This window comes from Neopelma chrysocephalum, unplaced genomic scaffold, assembly GCF_003984885.1.
Source record: "Neopelma chrysocephalum unplaced genomic scaffold, ASM398488v2 Primary Assembly neopelma1_95b, whole genome shotgun sequence".
NCBI classification, from domain to species: Eukaryota; Metazoa; Chordata; class Aves; order Passeriformes; family Pipridae; genus Neopelma; species Neopelma chrysocephalum.
In genome coordinates this window covers 1,012,566-1,033,640 of record NW_020897758.1, presented here as the reverse complement: position 1 = coordinate 1,033,640, position 21,075 = coordinate 1,012,566, and the positions used below count along the sequence as shown (strand labels likewise).

General features: G+C 51.2%; 1 protein-coding gene across 3 annotated transcripts in view; it reads right to left on the bottom strand.

The window, feature by feature from the left end:
* SCMH1 (Scm polycomb group protein homolog 1) overlaps nucleotides 1-21,075 on the bottom strand; it is a 68,550-nt gene that overhangs the window by 8,348 nt on the left and 39,127 nt on the right. For 2 of the 3 annotated variants that reach the window (XM_027694012.1, XM_027694014.1), the window contains 5 exons: nucleotides 9,361-9,593; nucleotides 8,678-8,804; nucleotides 7,480-7,680; nucleotides 6,644-6,829; nucleotides 658-789 (listed from right to left, as the gene is read on the bottom strand). In XM_027694012.1, the coding sequence (XP_027549813.1) occupies nucleotides 658-789; nucleotides 6,644-6,829; nucleotides 7,480-7,680; nucleotides 8,678-8,804; nucleotides 9,361-9,593 (879 nt within the window). The remainder of the gene's footprint in view (nucleotides 1-657; nucleotides 790-6,643; nucleotides 6,830-7,479; nucleotides 7,681-8,677; nucleotides 8,805-9,360; nucleotides 9,594-21,075) is intronic. The other variant, XM_027694013.1, reaches the window with a different exon arrangement.

Sequence of the window (21,075 nt, the reverse complement as noted above, 5' to 3'; positions counted from 1 at the left end):
GTCCCACCTGCACATGCAAGGGACACCTGTGGATCAGACAGCAAAGAGGACATTCCAGCAGCTGCTGTTGGGAACATGTGGGCCCAGCACAACAGTGGCATCCCAAGAGACTCTGTGGGAAGCAGCAGCAGGATGTGAATAATCTGGCTGAGCCAGGGGAGCACATGCCAGTGAGACCCCCCCAGCTCTTTCAGGGAGGACTGTGAGGAACAAGATGAGATCCTGGGAAAGGGCAGCAGGTTCCTGGCTGTCCAGCTGCACATCAGCATCTGTACAACACACCCCAGCAAACCCTGAGGGAACAAGCCAGGGCAGACTGACTGGAGCAGCTGGGCAGTTTAAGGATGTTAACGCCATGCATGGCCATGGAAGCCAAACCACGGGTGATTAAACCCCAAATTACACGGTAGGAGAGGATGACTATCAGGGTTAGAAGGAATTCCCACTGCATTCCACATGCCTTACACATCTGTGTGGGGAACCTGCCTCACCACAGAGCAGTTCCCTTCCCTCTGGAACACCAGGCACAACCCATGCCAGGGACAAGCAAAGCAGCTCCCTGAAGCCATGGCTCAGTCTGGCACGGCAGAGGTGACCCTGCTGAGCCAGGCCAGGGCACTGTGAACAGCCAGCTTTGGGAAGAGACACTGTGCTCACCTTCCAAAGGGTGACGGTCATTCTTTGGTAACTTGGGGGAGAGAGGAGCAGTGTATGGAGGGGAATCTTGGGAATAGCGCTTTGTACCCCGGCCTGGTCCCTGCAGAGAGCCGTCTAACGAACTGCTTCTGTCTAGGAAAAGAGAACAAGCCCTATTTAGGAGTGGAGATGTCCTGGGAAATTCAGTCTTGCCAGAGTCCCTTGAGCTCTGCGTGCACCGCCAGCCCTGCTCAAGCTGCAACTCAGAACATCTGAGAGGGCTCAACAAGTGTTATCAGAGAAAAAGGGTGGCGAGAAACCTAACAAAGAATCTTAGCCATATTTTGCCATATTTTACCCCAAATATCACCCCTAGTTGACTTAATTCCATTTCTCCTCATTCTACCCTTTGGCTCATCCCACACAATCCCTGCTCATCCCACTGTTCACCTTTCAGATGCACATAACCCTTGGACAATTGGCAAACAACCCTGGGATGACTTACACACCCTCTGTGCCATACACAGAGCTGGATTAACCCCCACTCTGGTTTGCAATATTCCCCCCAGTGGATCCCCAGCTGTGGCTGCTGCTCCTGTCCAAGCACACCCCAAGGATGGGGCTCTGTGCTGCCCAGGGCACACGGGATGTCGGGATGGGCTGGGACAGCTCCTTGCACACACAGTGTCGTGGGTGGATGGACACAGAATGGAAGTGCCAACGCTGATGGGGACAGAGCCAGGTGAGTGACACAGGGGGTGGCAGACCATGTCCCAGCTGAGGTGACCCTCCAGCTGCCCCCTGCCCACATGGGCCACCAGCTCCCAGGCCCCTTCCAGGTGCCCTGAGCACAGGCCCCACGAGTGAGCCCCCAGCACTGCACGCTGGGCACAGAGGGGTGGAATGGCACAGACACGTGCCAGGAGCCAACACCAGCCCAGAGCAGCCCCCAGAGCTGGCACAGGGTGCGGGAGGGGGGACGGGCACGGCGGGGACCGACACTGAGGGAGATGCATCACACCCAACACACGGAGGGACAGGCGGGTGGGAAGCACCAGACGGGCACAGTTGAGCTGATTAAGGTGAAACACAAAGGTAGAGAAAAGGACCTGTTGTATCAATATCCTTCAGGAAAGACAAGCTACTTGCCCTGGGACTCCATGTGAGTATGACCAAAAATCACTGTGACATTGTTAAAAAGACAAATTCCATCCTCAGGACAAGTCCCTGTAAGAAACATTTACTGCCCAGCAGAGATGGGAACAAATGCTCTTGGTAATGTCTCTGGATATTCCTGTGTCACCCAACCTTCTTCACCCAGCAGCCACAGAACCACAACACAAGGTGATGCTTTGGAAAGGTTTCATCAGGTTTTGGTTTGGGTTATTTTTTTAAAGTGGTTGATGTTAAAAGTCATGCAAACACAGAAGGTCAGGCTGTAGAAGACAATTCAGCAATCAGAAGTGAGGTTGGTGTAAATTCATGAAAGGATAAACCAAAAATAGAATTTTGGTTTTAAAGGACAAATTTTAAGAAAATAAAGAAATGGAGTAACATCCAGAGCTGCACTCAGCAGATCATTGGGGCAAAAAAGAAAATACCTTCAGTTCAAAGGTGCCATAAACATCATGAATGTGAATCATCAGAGAGGGAATAATGTGAGAGGGAAGGACCCCAAATCTCAGTGGACAAACGCTCACTTTGAGAAGGATGCTGAGAACAAGCAGATCATTTAGTGGGATAAAAAGGCCCTGCTCAGCACGGAGCTGTGCACCTCAGAGCACGGGGAGTGCAAGGAGGAAGGGAGGCTTTGAACTCATCCTGTGTTTTGAGACAGTGCAAAGGCAAAGACAAGCCCGTGCTTCAGCTCCAGGAGGAACGAGCCCAGGGGAACAGAGCGAGGGGACACTGTGCACAAAGGTGAAGAGAAAAGGGAAGCACGTTGTCCTTGCCTGCAGACGATGGGACAGCTGTGAGGGGCATTTCACATCCCTGACTCGGGAGCCTGGCAGGAGGAAGAGAAGCCCACCTGCCCATGCTTGCATGGTGCTGTGGGCCACCCCAAGGCCATGGGATGGACACCTTCACAGGCAGCCAGAGTCACTCACCTCATCCTGTCAGGCCAAAGTCACTCCAGGCTCCCACTCTGGGACACTGTGCCTTGCACTGATGGCACTGGCACTTCCTCCCTGGCTGCAGAGCACACCCACACACCTGGCTCAGGTGTTGCTCCATCTGTGACACCCACCTGCACTCAGTGCATTTCAAGCTCAAAGAGGGTAGATTTAGACTGGATATCAGGAAGAAATTCATCCCTTTGAGGGTGGTGGGGCCCTGGCACAGGTTGCCCAGAGAAGCTGTGGCTGCCCCATCCCTGGAAGTGTCCAAGGCCAGGTTGGACGGGGCCTGGAGCAACCTGGGCTAGTGGAAGGTGTCCCTGCCCATGGCAGGGGGTGGAATGAGAGGAGCCCTCATGTCCCTTCCAACTCAAACCATTCTGGGATTCACTTCCATCTGCAGCCAGGCTGAACACTGGGGCAGGGCTCAAAGGATAAAAGAAACAGGACAGGAATGAAAATATCCACCACTGACTAAGTCAACTGAATGTTCTCAAACTGGGGACGTGAGGGCGCAGAGGAAGCCAATGATGGTGCACCTGAAACTCTGCAAACTCAGCAAACTGTAACAGAACTCAGCAACACACTACTCAGAGTGACTGGAAACGTGGTGTCAACATTTGAAACAGAAGGTGAAAGAATGATTTTGGCAACAAAATGCCCATGTGTGACCTCAGCAGCACCACAAGGCTTGTGGCAGGCTCTGAAGGAAAGGGTAGGGAAAATCCACATGGTACATACCATGGCAGGTGTCCACCAGCAGACTGACCCAACAGCTTCCCTACCATGGGGAAATCCTGATCTGTCACATGAGGGAACAGAGGTCAGTCTCATTTCCCTGGAATTCAGCAGATGTTAGATACAGAGAGCCACCGGCTGAGACTGAGAACATGAATTACCAGAAGCCTTGTTCTATGCACAGAAATCTGATTTGAGAGGAAAGGCAGTTGGCAGCACTGAGTGACACATGAGGCCGGGGAGCAACCGCCAATGAATCTGCTTGAAGATCATTCTTGAACCCAGTTGTCATTTAGTATTTTTTTTAAACCTTCGGCAGAAATTTTAAATAATGAAATGTGCTGATGTCTTCCCACATCAGGCCAGACAACGTAACATTTGAAATTAGGCAGAATGAAGAACCAGTCAGGAGGTAAATCCAGCAGCCAAATGAAGATGTGCACTTGAAACACTGTCCCATGAGCTGGGAACCAGCAGGTGACAACAGTGGATGAGAAGAACAAGGTACGTGACCAGGACAGGCTGATCATCATCTGTTACAAGGACACACTGACTGAAAGTGGCTGTAGAGAGATTTCTTGTGACCATGGTGGTGCCAGTGCTGTGGCACCAGGTCCCCACAAGCTCCTCCCCAGAGGGCTGGGTGGTACTCTGGTCACCCCATGAAGTTTAAGTCAAACCAACACTGGCTGAGGAGAGCAAAAAGCAGCCAAAAGGTGAGTTTTCCAGAGGGACACAACTGCTTTCCAACTACTTCCAGAAGAAAGAGAACCAAGTTGAGCTAAAAGACAATGTTAAGACCAGGAGACACAAATACCAAGTTGCCCAAGAATAAATTTTGGCTGGAAACTACAATATAGTTTCTAAATACTCGGCAAAAAACCTTGGAGCAGCCTCTAGTGGAAGAGCAAAATCTGTAACTCCAGAGTTAGAAAAAGCAACACCACGTGCTGTGGTGCCTTTAACAGCAGGACCCAGGGCTCAGGGGGCCAGAAGGTCCCTCCAGTCCTGTGTTTTCAGATGGCTCCAGGGCAGATCTACCCATTCAGAACATTTCCCAGCCCAGGCACAGCAATCAGCTTCCCCAATCCTTGCAAACTACTGTTCCTGACCTGTTTTCCCCTTGTTTCCATGACCATGCCTTACTTGGTAAGACAGAATGGCAGGACACAGCTGACCCAAGGGCTGCTGCAGATCTTCCTTCTGCCCCAAGCACACACACCAATTCTCCACAGCACCCAGGGGTGCTCCTGGAAAGCCAGTTTGTTCTGGGAACTGAAAGCAGCTCCCAGCCCTAACCAGTGGCTGTTTACTGGAACAACCAGCCCCATCCAATACATTCCCATCCTGCAGAGGAAGCAAGGCAGGACATGCAGAGCTGAAGGTGAGACCATGGCACCTTGATGCTTGGCATGATTTAAGGATGTACAACTGCACTCTCATTCCTCCATGACCAGCCCAAACCTCCCAAAATTGCCGGGACTCTTTCTTTGCCCTCACCAGAAGCCACTGTAATGTGTAGATAGTAATGTTTATCATCTTCTTTCAGGTGTCTGAGAAAGGTGTTAGATGACCAGATGACCAACAAGCTCTGAGATGTCAGTATGAACTGCAGGACTAGGTGCTGTCACTTCTCTAGACTGTGGTTAATTTTTCCTTAACCCCTGCAACCATTCAAGAGTTCAGGACGGGCAGGTCTCAGCATTGTGTCAGAACTGGTGCTCTGCCTGAGCTTCCCTGAATTCTGATTTACACTTCTCCACCCTGCCTGGCAGCCCAGCTCTTGGCAGAGCCTCTCTGGGAGGCTGGAAACCCTGTGTGTGAGCTACAGGACACTCTTATCCATGCCCACATCTGAGTCCTCTCCCTCCCACTCTGGTTGTGCTCTATCTCTCAAACAACAGGGTATCTCCACACTGAAACATGGAGATTTCTCCTATTTGAGGGTTTCCCAAGGGGCAACCTCCAGTCCCAGTAACTCATCATGCTGCTCCTGTCCTTGCATTTCCTACAGCTCCTCACAGCACAGCACAGCTCCCTGCTCCTGGCACTGTTGGCTCCAGCACGGCTCTGCTCAGCCATGGAGGAAGCAGAGGATCATCCTCGCTCTCTAGACTCTCTCTAAAGATCCTCTTGCTCATCCCCTCCCAGAGGCTGCTTTGTGAGGTGCAATGAACAAAGCACTGTGGCATTTGGCTGTTGCCCCTACACCTCATGCTTAGCAACTTCTTCTTAAACAGTTCTTCCTAAGTGCTCATCCTTTCACATTCCAAACTCTTGCTTTTCTTGTCAGAGCCATAATTATCCAAAGGATTAACTTTGGAAAGACCTCAAAGAATACAACAGGTATTTGCTGACTGGAGAGGCAGAAAGCAAGACAGGAGAGGAGATGAGCACTTGTCAGCCACCTAAGAGGGTGCAGACAGCTTTGATCCTCTCCACAACTGGCATTCCTAGAGCAGGAGCTCCCCCAGAACCCCCAGAAAGCCTGGGGGGGCAGACAAGCCCCAGGACTGCTGCCACTACCCAGCACTGTGGGGGGAGCTACTGGGCTTGTTTTGGCTTAAGAGCAGTTTTGCAGCCTGATGACCTGCACTGTGGCACAAACTGTCTAGCTGGGGTGTGCCAGTCAATGCAGCAGAGCATCAGCCATGGCAAGGACAACAAAACCACCTCTGCCTCGGATTGCTGCGTGAGCATCACCCGTGAAGGGCCACGCTGGCACCGAGGGCTGGACGCGCTGGCAGCGGGTCCACGGCCAGTGTGGCTCTAATTCATTCCTGATTACAGTTCACCTGCTGCACGCTATCACTCTCATGCACTCGCTCACCTTATTCCTCACTGTATGAAGTCACCATAATCAGATTACAGGGAGCAGGGAGGACTGGGGGATGAGGAGAGGAGGGAAGACAAGGAGACAGCACGGATGAGCGGAAACCTAGAGCGGAGATGGAAATCAAACTGACAGGCAGAAAATGCAGCTGGAATCCTGCAAGAGCCCTGCGGGCATCTGCACGACACTGGGTGTGATGTAATGAACCCTGTGAGAGGGCTCTGGAACACAGCCCTGCCTCCAGAGATAGAGATAAAATCTGGGTTAAGACATGGAGCACTTGGGGTCCCTACAGCGCCGCCCCCGCCCCAGCTCCTACCTGGTAGATACCTGTCGTGGTCGTACTCGTGTGAGCGCTGCATGTGGCTGTTCTGAGAGAAAGGCTGGTTCCCAAAGAGGTTGTCACTGCGCAGATTGTGGCACAGCTTCTCCAGGAAGCGGAGGACGTAGGTGATACTGTTTACTGCTGGCAGGTTCAGAGTGTGCTGTTCCCGATCAAACACAGCTGGAGACAGAAACAAACAGAGCCCGACACGTGAACCCCCCGCCAAGGCGGAGGCTACGCCCAGGGCCGCACAGCTCCTGATCTCGGCATCACTGGGCTAAGTCTGGAGCCAACAACAGCCACTGCCTGGGGCTGGCACAGCGCCGGGACAGGCCGGGACCAGCCTGCTGCTCCCAGCACCGGGCGAGCCACGGTCCAGGGAACTGAAAGGATTCCAGGAGGGGCCTGCACTCCCAGACCCGGCTACACACAGGCTTAAAAGGACCATTAAAAACCGAAAAACTGGGGTAGTTCTTTTCTTTCCATGAGGAGCTGTGAGAATCCCCCCCGTTGTGCCTCCTCCCGGGGCTGGGGCAGCACAGGGGCTGGTCGGTGGGGCAGGATGGTGCCCAGGCTGATGCCAGGGCTGCTCACTGCCTGCTCACTGCCTGCTCCCGCAGCTGTGCCCGCAGGCCATGGGAACTGCTCTGCTCTGAGTCAGCCACCAGCTGCTGCTTCACTGACACAGATGTGTGGCAAGAAAGAGAAGACAGAACTCTTCTGTCTGCCCCCGGCCTGTGGCTGCACCAGGCTCCAGGACAGACATCTTCCAACGAGAGAACTCTTGCAACAACCTCTCTGAAGGCAAAGTGCTGTGGGCCCATTCTCACCTGAGATGACCTCTCCCCCGTGGCCTTGTTTTAAGAAGGAGAAGACTGTTTTCTGATGATAAGCACAATCAATGCAGGCCTGTACTGCTTGCTGCAGGACAACAGAAGCTCGAGCTGGTCCAAAATGGTCTGGCAGCTGCTGAACTTTCTTCTTGTCTAGGTGGGGCCCAGTGCTGCCGTTCTTGTTCAAGTAAATGCAAACTGCCAAGGTGAGAAATGTGTTTGCCATTAACCCACTCCAGAAAGCAAGAAACAGATGCCTAAAATCCAACTTGAGAGATGCTGAGATTTTAAGATTATCCAATGGCTCACAAGGGGTAATCCACCACGACTGCCTGTCTGCATCCTCACAGTGGAGCTGCTTCTAGAGGGGAATCGCCTCCAAAACCTTCCTGCCTCACGCTCACCTTCCAAGCTGCTGCTGTTTCTCCCTGCAGTCAGGCTGTAAAGTGGTTTCCACACCAGCCAGGTCATGTTCAGAGGGGATGAAGGAATGCAACTCCCACTTTTTAGGGGTTCCTACAGTGTTTTCTTTTTAGGGAAACTCGGTTCTTTAGGTTCCTCTGAAAACCGGCCAATTACATTCTGGGGAAACAGAGGGCTCAGCCCATATCCAGAGCTTGACTCAACATGTCAAAAGCAGCTTTGCATTAAGACTTTCCTGGCCAGATTCATCCTCAGCTGCACTCACATCTGCAGCACTGCACATACTCTTCACTGCCATTCTTCCTCCTCCCCTGCTCCCTCCTCTCCCTGAGTGCCTTGATATCCTGGCTGGACCTGGACAGATCACAGCCCTTTGGTAACTGCCCCTTGTGCAGCTCCAGCAGCTGTGCCTGGCACGGTGTGGGAGAGCTCAGGAGCTCGAGTGCCCCCAGGCATGAAGGGCCATGAGCAGTGTCCCTAGAGAGCTGTGGAGTCACCAACATGCACGTGGGAACTCAGGGAAAGGGGTCTCTGCACTCAACAGGGGGCCTTGCAACCTTCCTACGACTTCATTATTTCCAAATGGGCAGAGAGATAAACGAACAGCTGATCTGGACTCAGTGCCTCTCTCAGGTCAGCCCTCCTGGAGTTGTAAGGATTGCTGGTTTACAGGCTAGGAAGAAATGGGACTCTCCTGGGGTGTCACTGTCTGCCTGCTGCAGTTCCTAACTGTGCAATCCTGTCAAGAATGTGGTCTGAGACCCTTCCTTACCTGTGGGAGCCTGCATGGCAGAGCTGGGGATTGTAGCAGCGTCCTGGGGCACAGTGCTTGTGTCTGGCTCTGGGGTACTGGTTGTTGGAGAGGTGGGTGCTGGGTTCAGCAATGTCCTAGGTTTCCTCTGCAGAAAAAGAGGAGATATTTCTCCTTTTATCCCTGCTCTCCTTTACCACCCGTGATCACTACACTCTCTCCTCTGCATCCAACAGACAAGGCACTGTGGAACATGACACACTTCTGATGGTGATGACGGGGTGTCCCAAGAACGTAGTAATCAATAGGTGTGTATTTTATAAACCACAATCCTGAAAAATAACAAGCCTGAGATCTGCCACCTCAGTTTGACTCAGACCAGCCACATACGAGGACGGGAGAACTTATTCTACCGTTTGGCCACCCTGTCGTGCTCCCAGCATCTGCCATGCTACTCCACAGCCAATGCACTTCCAAAGACACAGTTTCTTGATGGAAATGATCTTTAGGACACAGACATTCTCTACAGCTCTGGGGTTGGACTCTGAGGATGCTCCCAGCCCACATACCCCTCGGGTCTCCTACTTGCTGCAGTCACACAGCCAGAGGCTGAGACAAACGTGCACAAACACACGCATGCACCATCCCATGGCAGGACCTGCAGCACCTGCTGTTCACCCGCCTGCATCAGCATCAGCTTTTACCTTACTGCCAGGCTTGGGGCCTCTCTTTCTGGGGAATTTCAAAGGCTCCACTGACTTGGAGGGTGTAGGCATGGGGTGGTGGATTAGCGCTTTGGTCGTTCGACCACGCTTCTTCCCTGTTTTGCGACGCCTTTGCCCTTGTTGATGCCCCAAAACAGTCTTTGTGCTACTGTGCATGCTAGGTTTCTCCGAGTTTACTTCGGAGGCAGGTAAAGGGCTCTTTGGAATCACAACTGAAATAAAAAGAGAAAAAGCAAATATAATTAAATCAGGCGAGAATCAAAACAAGAGCAGCCTCCATCTTTATACAGAGTCACACGGAAAAACCTGGAGTACTCACAGCCCCCTGAGCGGGGGCACTGCCCTCCATGCCACAATAAGAACCAAACACACAGATCCCTGGCTTAGCACTCGAGCTGTGGGACACTGGGGCTTGGCCTGGATGGGCTGAACTCCAGAAGGATCACGCTTTCAGCCATACCTTCCTTCCTGAAAATAACTGGCACCTACAGCTCTTCCTTCTGCGAGTGGTGACCTGCCAGCGACCACGTAAAAGGCTCTGAGAGCATTCCTAGGGAAGGATCAGCCAAGACCTGCCTGATAGTCAGGACTGTGCTGGAAATCCCCTCCCTCAAGGCTGAAGTCAAATTTGCTCTGTCCCTAAATTTCCACTGAACTGCAGTGGAAGGGACCAGCTCCATCCTTGATGCCTGCAAGGATCACTGCTCCTGTAATAGCTCATCTCAGCTGGACCAGCTGTCCTCTCCCAGGTACTGCCAGCGACAAGTCTGTTCCTTCTTATCTTCTCACACTTTCCAAGACAAAACCAGGTTTCTGGTAAATTTGCCCACAGATCCTCCAAATTTGGTCATTCATCTTTCCCAAGTCCTGCTAAAGGCTAGAGATGAGCTGGCCCAGCTCAGCAGACCAATATTTCCTTCAGTTTTAAAATTCTGCTAAAGAGAAACAAACAAACATCCTCCTGTATTCTGAAAAATGCAGTGACCTTTAGGATGTCTTGTTTCTCACACCTGGAAACCTCAATGTGTATTCAACATAGGGGCAAGGAGTTAGAAAGACACAAACACTTTTGAAGTGAGGGGCTTTGTAGTTAAGGAAAAAACTCTTGGCCAAGGAAACAGAGTGCAATAAAAGACTGATACCAGGATGGCACAACTGTGGGCACATACAGAGATTTTTAAGGTTTCTTTAATGAGGATTTTATGAGCAGTTACTGTGAGCAAGGACTCACTCCCTTGGCACAATGAAGCTGTGGCTGCCCTATCCTGGAAGTGTCCAAGGCCGGGCTGGACGGGGCTTGGAGTAACCTGGGCTGGTGGAAGGTGTCCCTGCCCACAGCAGGAAGGAGATGAGCTTTAAGGTCCTTTCCAACCCAAATAACATAGTGCATGCAGGATCCAGCCCCATTCTGCTTGTTGTGTGGGCAGGGTAAGATTTAGTTTGAATTTTATTTCCTTGCTTTTGTGCATTAGCATTCTGTATCAAAAGCTGGGAAGAAGCACACAGTCACTCAGAATCTGTCTGACTTCCCAAGTAATGACTTTTTTGTGTCAGGCTGATACAAGAAATCGTGGGAGAAAGAGGGTTTTACTACTCCTTGTCTGAAATGTTAATATTAACAGCAAGACTTTCTTTGCTGGTAAGAAAATGAATACGATAGCTCAAGTGCTTCTTGCAGCTGATGGTTTTCCAGGAGAATCAGTGTCACCTGCTACAGCTGACATCTGGCACTGAGCAGGGAGGAATCGTGGGGGCTCTGGCCTCGTGTGCACGGCTGAAATGTTTGCATTACAGGATTTATCAGAATCCCCCAAGCTGACAGAACAAAGATAAACACAAGTAAAATGGAACAGGTTGCCCAGAGAAGCTGTGGCTGCCCCTGGATCCCTGGAAGTGTCCAAGGCCAGGTTGGACAGGGCTTGGAGCAACCTGGGCTGGTGGAAGGCGTCCCTGCCCATGGCAGGGGGTTGGAATAGGATGAGCTTTTAAGGTCCCTTCCAACCCAAACCAGTCTGTGACTGCATGATTCTAAAACATTCCATACTTCAAAGCAAATGTCAAACATCAAAGGGATGTGGAAGCGAAGGTGGGGGGCATTTCATTTGAGATCTGCACAATGCTCAGTGTCTGAACCAAGTGCCACAACGAGCTTTCTCTAAGCTAGAGGAGAAACTGAGGATTCTACAAACAAGCAGTGAAGCAAACCCACAGTGATCTCAGTTTTTCCAGTGACAAACCCACAGAAATGGTGCATTTGGGAAGTTGGGATGCAGTTGGCAGAGCAGCTGGACTGCACCCTTGGCTCCCAGGCTGGGACCACGTTGCTGGGAACCCAGTGCCAGGGAAAAAGAAACTGCTGCCAGGTGAACTCCTGGCAGTTTTTATAGTAAAAACTGACTTCATCTTTTGGTGAAATAAATGCAAGAAACATCTGTTGCCCACTTCAGCTGTAAAGATAACACAGGTAATGGTAATTTGCCAGGCTCAGAGAATTGGTTTTGGGCAATAAAAGCCCATAAGTGGGTGCAGGCAGATCCCATGATGGGACACCTCATGTCATTCAGCCACCCAGAGGAGTTCCCACTGTGCCTGTGCCCCTGGCAGCACATCCTGGTCCCTGCCACAGCCACAGCTCCTGCAGGGATGCAGGAGCTGCCACAGCTCGGGAGGTTGTTCAACGGAACAGGCGAAATGATGTGTAAATGTGCAGCCAGCCCAGGGCAGAGACACAGCCTGTGAGCTCCACTGGTGCTGTGTGCCCAGCAGTGGTGCTGAGCACAGCCCTGAGCACACTGCAGAACAGGCACTGCTCTTCTCCCTGGGGCTGCTGCCACCACACTGATGCAATGCACATTTTCCTGACCCAGAGTGCTTTAATGAAATGAGGTCTTATACTCCCATGATCCAACACCACTCAGCAGATTGCCTGGATTTTTGTTGGATTTTAACCAGAATGTGAGAAAACAAAGCCGGTGCTAATTCCTTTCTCTTGCCCTGCCCAACACAGAGCTGCACTCATCCTGAGGAGACACCAAGAGCTCCAGAGCAGAGTCATCCCACCAGCTGCACCTGCACAGCCACAGTGCAGCCCCCAAAACACAGGGATACTGCTGCCCATGCTCTGTCTCATCCCCCAGGCACTGGGGTGACTGGATGCTTCCTAAAGAAGCCTGAAGTTTCCCTTCAGTGGCCTGTTATTTTCCTGCAGGATTTCAAGCCCTGCTGTCACATAGACCTGGTCCAGAAGCACAGGATTGCTGTGGAAGGAGCAGTGCTGAGCACTCAGCCCTGTCTGCACCCAACCTGGCATCCACAGAGCTCCAGAGGTGGGAACAACTGTGCCCAGCAGGCAGGATTATCTCACAGCTCCAACCACTGCTCACATGTCCTTTAACTGCCAAAAGCTTCCATTTACTGCAACTTATTCATATTATTACTGCTTCTTAACTATTAAGAAACTAAAGCTATTAAAGAGTGTCCAAAGAAGGGCCACAAAGATGCTGAAGAGTCTGGAGGGGCCACACAAGGAGCAGCTGAGGGCACTTGGTGTGTGCAGCTGGAGCAGAGCAGGCTGAGGGCAGAGCTCAGCGGGGGCTGCAGCTCCTCCCCAGGGGCAGCTCCGATCTCTGCTCTGGGGGACCAGGGACAGCACCCAGGGAACGGCTGGAGCTGTGTCAGGGCAGGCTCAGGTTGGATCTCAGGCAAAGGTTCTTCCCCCAGAGGCTGGTTGGGCACTGCCCAGGCTCCCCAGGGCAGTGGGCACAGCCCCAAGGCTGCCAGAGCTCCAGGAGGGTTTGGACACCGCTCTGAGGGCCAGGGTGGGATTGTTGGGGTGTCTGTGCAGGGCCGGGGGTTGGACTCAATGATCCTTGTGGATCCCTTCCAGGTCAGGATCTTCTGTCATTTTGTGATTCAGCTGGAGACAGTGCCAGCCCAACAGTGAGCAGCTGCCAGAGACATCCCCACTTCCTTCTTCCTTGTAGAAGCCACTGAGAGGAGCCACATTTTCGGAAAGTCAAGCAGGGCCCTTCTTACTTAAAAAATCCACAGTTTGCTTTTGCTGAGAAAAGCAGCATCTCTCTGCCCCACAGCTTTGGTGCTCACCTGAGCTCTGAGCAAACTTAACCAACTCCAAAGCTGGCCTTGCTTTAGGTGAGGAGCTGAGCCAGCAGCCTCCAGAGATCCCTTCTGACCTGAATTATTCAGTGATCTGAACTCATGGTTAACCATTTCAGTTCATTAAGGGAACAGAAAACTACTCCACAGAAGTTTTCTGCTGGCTGAACTGTCTTGTTTTGGGTCACACAGGCATCCAGCAGCAGGGCAGACACGGAGCAGTGAGCTGGCTCCTTGTTGGGGCACAGTGAGAAACATCCCCCTAAACATGCAGGACCAAAACCAGCTGAACTTAGAGCCAAAGAAAAGTCAGACACCACTCATGGTGTTATTGATCACTGAAGGATTAGTTTACACAAGAATTCTGAGCTCCTTGCAGACACAAAGCGAATTCAGGATTTCAGGCTCTACTTCCTCATGCCAGCGTGTCCCCTGGCAGCTGACACATGGCACAGCAGCACCTGCAGCTGCCCACCACACTGTGACTCAACCTGTCACCTACAGCAGGCTCTCACAGTTGCCATTCACACTCTGAGGGTAGTCAGAGAAAGCAGCATTTGTCACCCAAGCTTATCTCAGGCTTGGCACAGCTTGAAGAAGACAAAATTATGTCCTTGGGACAAGAATTACAAAGCCAAACCATGTAGGAAAATATGGAACAGAAATACTGAAGTTGCAGAAGGTTTCCTGCCTTTCTCTACTACTTACCAGCCTCATTTACCAACAGCTGCTGAAGCCCAAACCCCACATCTCCATTTTCTGTGCCAAGAGCTCTGTACCCTCAGGTGCAGTTGGAGCTGCCACACTTCTCCCTGGAGATCTCAGTAGTGCCCACTGCAGTGTCCTGAGGGGTAGGGGGTGGTTTCTGAGCAGCCTGAGCACACCACTCATGCCCATCCCAAAGCCCCTCTGAAGGCTGTCCTGCAGGCCACCCCTCCAGGGGTTCTTTGGTGCTCAGCTGCCCCTTGTCCCATCCTCAGCACTGCACAGGAATCAAAGAGGTGGGTTAGAGAGACATCTCTAAGAAAAGCAAATTTGCCAGAGAGCAGAAATCTTGAGATCTGGCTGAATCCTTCCCTGGATGAGGCATTTCAATCCTAGACATCCTGAAGGCTGGAGCTGGAGAGGAACCAGAGCTCAGTGCCTGTCCAGAATAATTTGTGAAAGCTTCAAACTCCTGTGATTCTTCCCCAAGCAAAGACCATCATCAATGGCCACCACGAGCACAACTGGGACAGAAATACAGGCTCTGGGAAGGCTCCAGACAGGGACAGTCCTGAGCTCTCAGCAGGCATGGAAGACACAACACAGGAGAAAAGGTCAGAGCATGGGTGGGAGACATGGGCTCCTTGCAAGGACAGGGATTCAAAACAGGACTCCAAATCCTGGAATTTAAAAGTCAGAAGGCAACTATTCTGGTAATTGAGTCATTCCTGCAGGGATTCCTGCTCTCCAGCCTGGAACACCTGCTTGAGCTAAGGCTGAGGTCAGAGGAGATATCCAACACAGTAACACAGCAAGAGGATCCAAGCACTGCTGGATTCTACCTGTTCTCACCATCAGCAACCTGAACTCCCAAAGATAGTTTCTTTTTACACAAGATTTGTCTAGTTTCAGCTTTCCACTACTGAACTGAGGTTCTTTATCCACTGATCCTCTGCCAGACCTCACTGGCCAGTGGTTACATGGCAGCACACAAAGAAACCCAAATCCGTGGTCCCCAAAACAGTCTCCATCCTGCTCATCCTGACCATCAGGTTGCATTTTAATGTCTTTTTTGGGCAGCACATTCACAAGCACATGAAGAGTTGTTGCTTCAAACTAAAACAATGCCTTGCACATTTATTGAACCTGAGACAGGCTCAGAACATTCATCATGAGTGTCCCACTTCTTAAAGGCTTAGAGACCTGCACGGTCCAGAGCAGCAATTTTCTCATCTTAATTGCTGGCATGTGCTCAGATGAGCTCTGTCACTGCAGATGCCACTGTACACCCCACTGGCACCAAGTCTGGCATTTTTATGGTTGTTTTATTTGTTTTTCCAGTTGCTATATTTATAAAAATTTATAAAAATAAAACAATTGGGGAAAAAAAAGAAGTCTCAGGAGTCACAGTGATACCATCAACTGCCGTTTGCTATTTGCACAAGTCTTACATTTTCAGCTCTCACAGCAGCATTCTTGTGTGCCCCAAACCACCCTGGCTCTCTCTGAAGCAGCACAGAGGGATCTTGAAAGTCTTGCCAGGTGTTGCTGCACCTTGTCCCATGTCCTAGTGGTGCTGGGCTGCATCCCCAGCCTTGGGGACTTGCCTCAAGTGCCAGACCAGTAACAGCACTGCAAAACAGCCCAAGTGTCCCACCTCTGGTTACAACCACCCATGGATATGTGGAAAAGAAAAACTGGAGACTGCAGTCAGTGCTACTGGAGCTGAAGACCACAAACCCCCTATTCTGGACCTGCAGGGTCTGCTTACACCAATAAACACCAGAAGTCAGGGCCCAGGAGACCTCTCCACCCCCAAGTCTGCCAACCCCCATTTACCCAGACACTTGCTGAACCCAAGGAGCTGATTCCACCCAAGCACAAGGTGCCTCTGGCTAAAACATTTTCCAAAACAAAAAGGAGGCTTTTTCCAATATCATGGCCCCCAAGAGGAATCTGACCTACTTGGGAAGTGTCAATCCAGCTGCTGTAACAGAAACCTGGAGGGGGCTGGACTGGACAGTGCCCACGTGGATGGATGTGACACAGCCCACCTGCCTTTCCACAAAGTCTCCAAGATCCTCACCAAAAGCTTTTATAAAACTTCTAGAGCCATGGGATAAGAGGAAAGATTTCTACAGGGACAAATCAAGGATTAGAAGAGGTAGGGGTAAAGAACCATTCTTGTAGAGGAGAGAGATCTATGTGGGGAACACAGGGATGCACACCAGGATCTGCACTGCTCATCCATGAGCGACCTGGAGAGGGGATGAGAGAGGTGAGGAAGCCTTCTAATGATTCCAAGGGCAGACAGGACTATGGCAGCCCGTGAGCAGAGACTGAGTTTCAGGGGAAGAACAGAGCAGGTGACCATGACACTGATAAATGGAAAGCAGTGAGTGTGGAGAAACCCACTGCTCCCTCCAGCTGCACAACACCAGGCTCGGAGCTGCCTCGTGCCCCTTCAGGACAGAGAACTTGGGCTGCAACATTCACTGCACAAGAACATCAGCTCAAAGCACAGCAGTGGCCAGAGAGAGCCAGGGAGAAAGAGTCCCCTTTGGAAAAATGAGAGATCAGGACATTGGATGTCACCAGTAGAAACCAAGTCAATAGAAATCCTCATTTTACTGGTTACAAATCAAACAAAAAGCCCCCAGACCTACAGCTGATTCCTGGAGTCTCGTTTCCACAGAATTCCAGCCTGTCTGGGGACATTTCAGCCAAGGCTCAGCTCTGCCTTGCTGAGACCCTCCCAGTCTGCCCTTCACTGGTCCTGTTAAAACTCTTTGATCACATTAAGCATTTTTGAGAGTTCCTTCACACTGCTTTGGCTCTTCTGCTTAGCACACAACATGCAACATCTTTTAATGGTTTTAACCAGTTTCCAGCATCACTTCAGAGGCAGTAACTCTTATTGTTACTTAGCAGTAATTGATGCTTTTTAGAGTATAAACATCCGTGTGTAGATACTCCTCAGGGAGGGGGAAAGTGCTTTGAAACTCGGCACAAGAAGCGTGGCAGGATGTGCCACACAATAGAGTATCCCCCAAAATGCCCCAGGGTCAGCACCGTCCCTGTTCTGCTGAAGGCAAAACAAACAGAGAGAAGGGACTGGCTCCTGATCAGAGACACACAGGGACAGCCTGGGAAGAGCAAGGGTGCCCAAACTGTTGTCCTCAGGAAAAGACATTTTCAGTTTTGTGCTGAGCACACAGATTTCCTCAGTCCCAAACCCAGGTCCTCACTTCTCCCCATACCAGAAAGAAATGAACTGCTCTGTACCCCCTGGGCAGCATTAGGAAATGAATGGGGAGACTGAGTCTCACACCTTTTCTGTAAAACCCTGCAAAGGCTGGTGCTTGGACAGGGAAAACTGTCTCATGTCCTGCCACTGGAGCAGCCAAGCACATTCTCCCCCAACAGCAGCTCAAAGCCCCTCATCTCTCAGCACATTTCCTGTGGAACACCCACACAACCAGCCACAAGCGTCTTGCTGCCAATTACACCTCTGGAGCTTGGAGGAGCAGCACATTCCTGCTCCTTCAGCCCCTCTTTTCCTTGCCATCCCCTCTTTCAGCTCCCAGAAGGCAAAGGAGCAGAAAGGTCATCCTGGGAATGAACCTGGCACAGGAGAAGAATGGCAGTTCTGGACAGCAGGGCTGGCTCAAGGGACTCAGTGTGCACACCTGGACTGCACAGGAAGCCCTCAGCAGAATTACAGCCCAGACTACAGCAGGGCTGTTGTTTATTCTGTGTATGCTCATCAGCCACAGAGAAATACTTACCTGTCTGAGCCAGCATCCAGCAATCTGTGCAGCCCCAAGCTGGTGGCCTTGGTTCACACTCTTTGTGCCAGCACCATTTTTCATTTCTCCAGCACTCAGACTATTGAAGTCTAGGTCCAGTTCTCCAAGGCCTGTCAGATGTTCCTGTCCAGGTGCAGCCAAGAGCACAGGGGACACCAGTTCCCCCAGCCTGCCCGAGCACGGCTCCTCCTGCCAGCCCAGCTCCAGGTCGGACAACAAGGAGCTGCAGAGACCCTACTGCAGCACATGGTTCAAGTGCAGAGGGAGGGAAATACCAGATTTGTCTACAGTCACCCTCTTCACTTCCAAAATCAGCAGTTTTCCTCCTGCTGATCCTTTCCTCCTCCTCCACCCCATCACCTCTTATTTCAAATAAACTAGCTGCAACACAACCTGGGTTCCTGCTTGCTATCAGTCTCATCTTCTCCACTGCAAAAATAAAGCTATTATAACAGTGTGTTGTTTTAATCAGCTGTGAAAGCAGCTTTGGAATTAAAACAGAAATTCTGAACTACAGAAAGCAGATGAGAACTGAGCTGGGCAGCTCCAGCCTGAGAAATCCATCAGCAGAGTTGAAACTCAAGCTCCTGATGGAGGGGATGCACCAGTGGGTGAAAGAAAAGATAGAGGGGTAAAATCAGGGAGCTCCAAGAAAAATAACAATGCTGATATTTATTGGCAAAGTCAGAGCAGAACCAATTAAAAATCTGAAGCTCAGTACCCAAGCTTAATTTGATTCCCCCAAAACCAGGCTGAGACCATCTCCTGCATGGGAATGCCTGTGGGCACATGGTGAGTACCCAGCAGCAATGACAAGAGCCCACCCGTGACCCCTGGAGCTGTTCAGCAGATGGAACATGAGCAGAACTGGCACGTTTGGTCCCGACACAGACAACACAAATCAATTCACTTCCACACCTTAAGAAAACCATCACTGCAGCTCTTCCAGGCTTGGTGCTTCGAGAGGCCACAGAGTCTGTCCCCACAGAGGGCTCCAAAAGCACCAGGGACGACTGACACGTCTGGTCCTCAAGGAAATCCCAGAGTCAACTCTTGTCGAGCAACCAAGCCACAGGTTGGGTGAGCCCTCAGCCTGGGCAGCGCGTCCAACCCACCTGAACCACTCCTGCAGCAGCACAGAGAAACTGCTTTCCTCACACATTTACACCCGTGGAAGTTTGCATGGTTTTACTGCTGTTTGTATCCAGTCAGCTCAAGGACACACATCAGTGACAGATGTGCCATGAGACCACCACAGCCACACCGACTGACCCGTCCTCTGCCCCCGGAAGGGAACTGCCAGTGGATTTCCAAAACCCCCTGCTGGGAATGGTTCTGTACTCCCCCCATATTCAGGTTATTCAGGGCTGTTCCTGGGGTTTCTGCTTGCTCTGATCTTCTCTGAAGCTCTTTTTTTAGCTTTGGCTTCTGGGTTAAATATTAGCAGAACACCTTCACCTTATCAGTGCACAAAGAATGAGGAGACTGCCAGGTGGGTGCAGTTTGTTCACCTTCTGTTCTTTTTAAAGCCGTTCAGAAGTTATAAAAATACCAAAGATCAAGAGAAGAGCATGACAAGCAGCAAAAGGTCCGATATTTGTAAGAAGTGGGGCTGTGTGTTCAGGATGAAGTTCCCAGATTCCGTAAAAACACACACCGTGGCAACCTGGACCATTCACCAAAGCCAGGGTCAGAGCTGGGCCCACCAGCATTTACTTCCCCTCTCCAAAAAACAAGGAAAAAACAAAAAAATTAAGAACTCCCCCAGCAGGTCAAGAAAAGACAATGTAATGTTCTTGCTCCCATAGAGTCACTGTCAAAAGTCCCACCACAATGGGGCTGTTTATCCTATATACACATGATCAAACCCTGTCCCACTAACCAATCACAACCATCCCACTGTGGATGCTCCAGCCCTGGAAGTGTCCAAGGCCAGGTTGGACAGGGCTTGGAGCAACCTGGGCTAGTGGAAGGTGTCCCTGCCCATGGCAGGGGTTGGAATAGGAGGGTCTTTAAGGTCCCTTCCAACCCAAACCAGTCTGGGAGTCACTGTTTGCAGCCTTTACAGACCTGTGTGAGGAGAGTCAGGTCGATCCTTCTGGCTGCTCAAGCACTTGCCCACACCAGAATCAGCACCCCTACAAGGGGCCAAGCTCCTGTCCCCCAGGGCTGGCACATGTGTGCTGGTGACAGGCAGAGACATGGTGTGGAGCCCTAAATCCTTGAAGTGACCCTTCGTTATACTGAGTGTTTAAACCCCTTCATCTTGATGGGAAACTGCTGTCCTTATTGCTCCCCTAAAGATATACAAACTGTCATCCTGGACACACTTCAAGCTTATTGAACTCTGCTTCCAACCCTGGCAGCAGAGGATGGCTGTGCAGAGACACCAGCTCTGCCTGTAACCGGCAGCTCAGGACATCCCGAGTCTGACAATCTTAGACCCCCAGAAATAAAAGCCCTGGAATGCTGCAATTCCATCCTGAAAGCACTCAGACTTTGACCTGCACAAGGCACAGCTCTGCACCATGTCCCAGTAGGAGGAGTGCTGTTTCTGGTCAGAGATCCTGCAGAAATGGAGTGGTGACCCCAGTGCTATTCACCCAAAGACAGGGAGGTTCCAACTGCAGGGTCCTGCTAAACCTCCTGCCAAGCCTCAGTAAGGCTCAGTTGAGATTTTTAAACTTTGTTTTGGGCCAGGAAGCAGGGTGGAAAAGGGAAGGAAACATCCTGAACACAACCCAGCCTCTTTGGGATACAAAATACTTTAGAATAAAACACATGAGGAAAAGTCAAGCTAGGAGGGAAGCCCAGACACTGCTACTAAGGACAGGCAGAGAGAAGGAGGAAACTCTGCCTTTTTCAGGTCAGTTCCTCTTCTCAGGAGGCTCTTGCCAGCCCCAAGACATCCCACAGTAACCTCAGGTATCTGACACACCACATTCATGGTTCCCACTGAGCCACAGATTTGCTGTTTGCTGAGCCACAGGCACTGTCAACATCCCAAGAGTGTGGCAGGAACAACACATCCTCCTGCAGTGCTGGGCTCTCTTATCCAAGCCCC